Below are 6,042 nucleotides of genomic sequence, written 5' to 3'. Positions count from 1 at the left end.
CACCTGTCTCACTCAAACGGTTCAGCGATGCTTGTGCAGACCGTTTCTTGAAAGCTTCATCTTGTTCCCATTTCTGCATCCAGCTATCCCAAACATCATCTGGCACAAAGATCGGTTTTTCATTGGCATGCCACTTACGAATGTTGTCGATATATCGTTTCGCTGCTTTTTGTGCCCACTCTCTTCTCACTAATGCATCAATTGCAGGATCCCACTGAAAAATTTTCTGTAAAACAAAAAAAAAAAGATTAAATAATTTAAACATTTCTACATTAATAGTTGAAATATATATATTATTAATTTGAATTTAATACCACAAATTCATCTCAATACATGCCCTTTATCTCCGAAGGCACTTCTTTCCAAACATGACCTTCCTTATGAAGACGTTTCTTGAAGATTGTCGATATAATATGGGAGATATTTATTGTACGACAAAAGATGCTCCTGTATACAAATAATAATAATTAGTATAAAAATTAATACATGTCATAATGTAAAAAAAAATTAAAAAAAATTAAAGTTACCCATCGCCATCTTGCTCTATAACATGTAATGGGTCGGATGTAAAATGACTGGCAGTCGAGTGAGATGATGGATGTACTGGTGACTCTGCAGGAAGGGTCGGTGAAGAAGTAACTGCAGGAGTAGCAACAGGAGATGCTGATGGGAGGGAGGCTGGTGAAATATCTTCCGAAATATGTGGTGCTGCAGTAGATGAGGTGGAAGAAGCAGTAGACCCAGACGAGTTAGGTCTAGAACCACTGCGTCCTGCACGATATCGTCCTCTAACACCTGTCATCTATATATATATTATAACGAAAATGCCGTCAAAATTTTTTCCCGCCCATTTCCACTTTCTATTTCGATATTTTATTATATTTTATTTCTTTCTTTCTTACCCAAAATAAAATTTTTATAAATCATTAATTAAATATAAGTTTGTGGAAAACGTGTAGTTCTTGAAACCTGTAGATGGTTTTTTCATAATTAAATAGTATTTGGAGAATGTATAAACATGTTAGTATATAAAGAAGTAAGATCTAATCAATATTATTAATTTTTAAATAATAACATAAAATTTTAATTAAAATAAATTACAAAAAAATGAGATTTTTTTAAATCGACAAAAATCTTAAGATATCAGGTAATACCGTCAAATACCGACTACCAAGTAATTTTTTTAAAAAAATAAATTTAATTTTTTATTTTATTTCCTATAATTTACCTCTCATTCTCTCTCAATAAAGCCATTATTCAAAACTCTAAAACCCTTAATTAATTTCAGAACCATGCAAAAAAAATACAAATCTTATATATGTTTAAGTTATTACTTAGTTTTGAAAAATAATTAGTTGGTAGGTTATGTTAAATTAGTTATTTAGGTAAAATTGAATTATTTTAAATAAATTATTTAAGTTATTTTGACAAAATTAATATTTGTATAGGCTATTTATATTTATCATATGTTGTCATGTTTTTTTTGAAAATTTTATTATATTTTATATTTTAATTATTTATGTTACTAATTTATTATATGTTGTCATATTATTTATTATTTTGTATAAACTATTTATATTTATCATATGTTAAATTAGTTATTAGTTTGTGAAAAATGTGTAGTTCTTGAAATTTGTAGACTGTAGATAGAATTTATGATTGTGAGGTTACTAATTTTAAACAAATTCAATATATATGAACTTTCGTGCATCGCACGGGAGGTGAACTAGTACCTATAATGAAATAAATCAATTAACAAAATCAATATCATTAATAATTAAACATAAGTATTTAAATCATAAAATTCACCTCTAATCACTATCATATAAGTCTACATCTGTGTCATTAGATTCTAAGTCGTCATCAGAATCTAATTGAAGAACTTGTTCATCATCTGATTCAGAGTCATATTCAGAGTCTGATCGCAAGACTTGCTCATCATACGATTCAGACTTATCTTCAAAATCAGATCTTAAAATTTGCTCATCATTCAACTCTGGAGCTTCATCAAATTCTGATTCCATAACTGGCTCATCATTTAAATCAGCGTGGTCACCATCATTCACTGTCTCAAGGATTTGGGCATCATCAACTGCGATATCGTGTAGTTCCACGTCATCCTCTTGGTAAGGCAACGCTTCACGTGGAAGGGTCACCTCTTGATTATTAAAAGATTGTGGAACCTCTACTATGAACCTTGGTTTGACTTTTGTTACAACCAACCAATCGCTTTTGTTACGTCTCAAGCTTGGATATTCGCAAAAATATACTTGAATCGCTTGAGAAGCTAATACAAATTGCTCGTTTGTATTCCATTTCTTCTTTTCATTGACCTCGACGATCTTATATGCATGATGAATCTTCACCCCCTCGTTCAAAGTTGGAATAAACCAATCACCCTTGAACAATACAACTTTCTTGAATGACGATACTGAAGGATACTCAAGCTCGATAATCTCTGTTATCCGACCATAATAGTCCTTCTCGGGATCATCGTAGTTGGATCCTTTAACGCACATGCCACTATTCATAGTGCCTTTATTCGAACCATGGCTAATCGTGTGAAATTTAAATCCATTAACAAAGCAGCCAGGGTATGTTGTAACAATGTTAAAAGGTCCTTTTGCGAGATCCCTTATGTATGAATTTGTCACATTGTTCGTAGGATCGCGAACCTATTAAATAAGACAGATATATAAGAAATAATTATATAAGAAATTGAGTGAAATTAATATTTTAATTAATCAACTCACATAATTATGGAACCAAGAAGGGAATTCCTTATTTGTTAATTGTTCAATGATGTGGTCGCCAATGCCGAGATTACGTTGCCTTAGCTCAGCATCATAAATTCTTGAAAAATTAAAAAGAAAAATGAAAATAACTACATTAGACTATTCAATTTAAATATAATTTAGAAATTAACAACAATTAATTAGCAAAATCTTACTGCAGATACGGTTCAACTTCTGGACAATTCATCAAAATATATCTATGTGCAACATCATATTCTTCACCGAATAACATTCGTGACTTTTTACATCCAAATGGTCGACAAGAATGCTTGAAAATTGATAACTTCCCCTCCTGGTCATCCCCTTCATTTACAACACCAGCATCGTTGCGCGGCACTCGTGTATGCCTTGTAACAACATGGTCCTCAAAGTAATGAGAACACAACAATGACGCTTCTTCCACAACGTATGAATTAAAAATAGAGCCTTCCACTCGAGCTTTATTTCTAACTGTTTTCTTTAACTTTCCAAGGTATCTATATAAAATGTATATAGTAATTAGATAAGTGAACTACAAAATAAATATGTTTCTTATAAAATAGGAAAAAAAAATTATCAATCTAATAAATAGTACCTTTCAAACGGATACATCCATCGATATTGAACTGGACTTGCTATCCTTGCTTCATAAGCCAAATGGACTGGAAGATGCTCCATAGAGTCAAAGAAACTTGGAGGGAATATGAGCTCTAACTTACACAAAGTGATGGGGATGTCGTTCTCTAATTTCATCATATGCTCACTTTTAATAGTGGTCGATGTCAAATCTTTGAAGAAAAGACTCAACTCAGTCAATGTCTCCCATACTTTTTGTGGTAGTAATTCTCGAAATGCAATGGGCACCAACCTTTGCATGAACACATGACAATCGTGACTTTTCATCCCAAACAACTTAAGCTTCTTTGTGTCAACACATCTAGCCATGTTCGACACATACCCATCAGGAAATTTTAAATTTTTTACCCACGCACACATGACAGCTTTTTCTTTCTTGTTCAGAGTAAAAGTTGATTGAGTAATGCGGCGACAATATTGATTCAACTCTTCTCTCGACTTCACTGTGTCCTTAGTTTTGCCCGGTACATTCATCACTGTATTGAACACATTTTCGAACACGTTTTTCTCTATATGCATAACATCCAAATTGTGTCGAATAAGTAGAGTTTTCCAATAAGGCATGTAATACCCCGGGAGCCCAGAGAAGTTAGAATATATCGAGGATAGTGTAAGAAAGGAAACAACACCAGCTGGATACCTTTTGGGCTGAATGTTGGCAAAAAACTCCCAAGTTAAGCGTGCTTGACCTGGGGCAATCCAATGACCCCTGGGAAGTTCGTGTAGGCCCATCAGGGTAAGTTGTTCCGGTCCTTCCTATCGCTCGATCGGGATGTTACAAGGCAAATCCCAAAAAATGCTCTTACTCTTCCAACCACTACCATGACTGTTATCCGCATTAGTCTGTGCAGCATTGGGTTGTGTCGCCTTCACTAAACCCAACTTGTCCAAGGAAGCAAGTATCTCAGGTCTAGACAGTACAGGAGGTGGTGTTTTTTTTACCAAAGTATTTTTGCGAAATCCATACCTATTCCGTCGATACGGATGATCTCGGTGCAAGAATTTTCGATGGTTATCAAACCATGAAATCTTTCGACTCTTTGACAGGTAAAATGCGTCCGAGTGAATCGTGCAATAAGGACATGCCAGCTTTCCTGCCGTGCTATACCCCGAGAGCATTGAATATGCAGGAAAATCACTAATGGTCCACATCAAAGCCGCTCTCAGTTGGAAATTTTGTTTCAATGAGATATCATATGCATGCACACCAACATCCCACAAATGTTTCAACTCTGCAATAAGGGGTTGTAAGAAAACATCAAGTTTTGCCTTAGGATTCTCTGGTCCTGGCACTAGCACTATTAAGAACATTGTTGTATCCTTCATACACATCCAGGGTGGTAAATTATACACCGTAACAATGACAGGCCAACAAGAATATTGCTTCCCAGATTGACCAAACCGCTGAAACCCATCAGTACAAAGACCAAGTTTGACATTCCTTTTCTCGGCAGCAAATTCCTTATGAGTCTGGTTAAAATGAATCCACGCAGGGGAATCCGACGGATGACGCATGACGCCATCTTCGACCACATGATCTGCGTGCCACCTCATTTCTGCTGCTGTTGAATTGGATGCATACAATCTCAAAAGCTGAGGAGTTAAAGGAAAATAATGCATCTTCTTATAAGGAATACAAGTTTTTTGTCGTTTGCTACTGTCAGCTTGATCAACTTGCTTGTACCGATTCTCATGACAAAACTTACAGACTGTTAAATCACTGTCATCACCCCAAAAAATCATACAGTTATTTCTACAACAATCAATTTTCTCAACAGGAAGGCCCAACCCTCGAACCAGTTTTTTAGTACTGTAAAAATTATCAATCACCGTATTAGGTTCAGGAAGAACCTCCTTAAGTAATTCACAAAGTTGATTAAATCCCCTCTCAGATAGATGGTGTTCTGACTTAAAGCTAAGCAATCTAGAAATAAGCGACAACTGCGTATGCTTTTGACAACCAGGATATAACTCTTTTTTTGCAGCACTAAGCATGTCATAGAATGCTTGAGCTTCCGGATTTGGAGGTTCCTCCTCCATATTCGGATTGAAATCAGGCCCGACAACATCCATTACCATAGTCTCAAATAAGTTGCTTGACTCTGCTTCAAGTGTTGATGCTGAGTAAGACATATCGATCGAATCTACCGTAACAATAACTTCCCCATGAAGTGTCCATTCATAATACCCCGGTACGAAACCTTTGGTGAGCAAGTGACTTGTCACGGTATCCTGGTCACGAAAAGCCGTGTTCCTACACTTTGGTTGATTACAAGGACATTTAATCTTATTCCCATCCATCCACTCTAGTTGACTCTTAGCAAAATTAACAAACTTCTCAACACCCTTGATAAATTCCGTAGAAACATAACCATCCTCTTTACGCCTGATATACATCCACTGACGATCTGATCTCATTTTTTTCCTGTACCATTAAATAATAAAAAATTACTAAATTATAATTATAATATTTTTTTATTTGAGTTGTTTTAATATTATTCCACTTAACTACTCCTTATAACTCCTCCTTAAAATTTGAAGGTTAGGACCTATCCCATCCGGAAATGAATCGTGATATGACCACTAGCGGACGCATTTACTCACGATACAAAATTTCGGCAACATCTCAGCA

At 35.1% G+C, this 6,042-nt stretch overlaps 1 protein-coding gene across 1 annotated transcript; it reads right to left on the bottom strand.

Annotated features, from left to right (window-relative positions):
- Positions 1-1,811: 1,811 nt before the first annotated feature.
- On the bottom strand, positions 1,812-5,807 carry LOC127805681 (uncharacterized). The gene is made up of 5 exons (XM_052342435.1): positions 4,217-5,807; positions 3,370-3,919; positions 2,951-3,271; positions 2,754-2,853; positions 1,812-2,675 (listed from the first exon to the last, which is right to left on the bottom strand). The coding sequence occupies exons 1-5, from the start codon at positions 5,805-5,807 to the stop codon at positions 1,812-1,814; spliced, it is 3,426 nt and encodes a 1,141-aa protein (XP_052198395.1).
- Between the last annotated feature and the right edge of the window lie 235 nt (positions 5,808-6,042).

Source organism: Diospyros lotus, chromosome 7, assembly GCF_014633365.1.
Source record: "Diospyros lotus cultivar Yz01 chromosome 7, ASM1463336v1, whole genome shotgun sequence".
Lineage (NCBI taxonomy): Eukaryota > Viridiplantae > Streptophyta > Magnoliopsida > Ericales > Ebenaceae > Diospyros > Diospyros lotus.
Note: the sequence above shows the minus strand (reverse complement) of the source record. Positions and strands in the feature narration are given on the sequence as shown.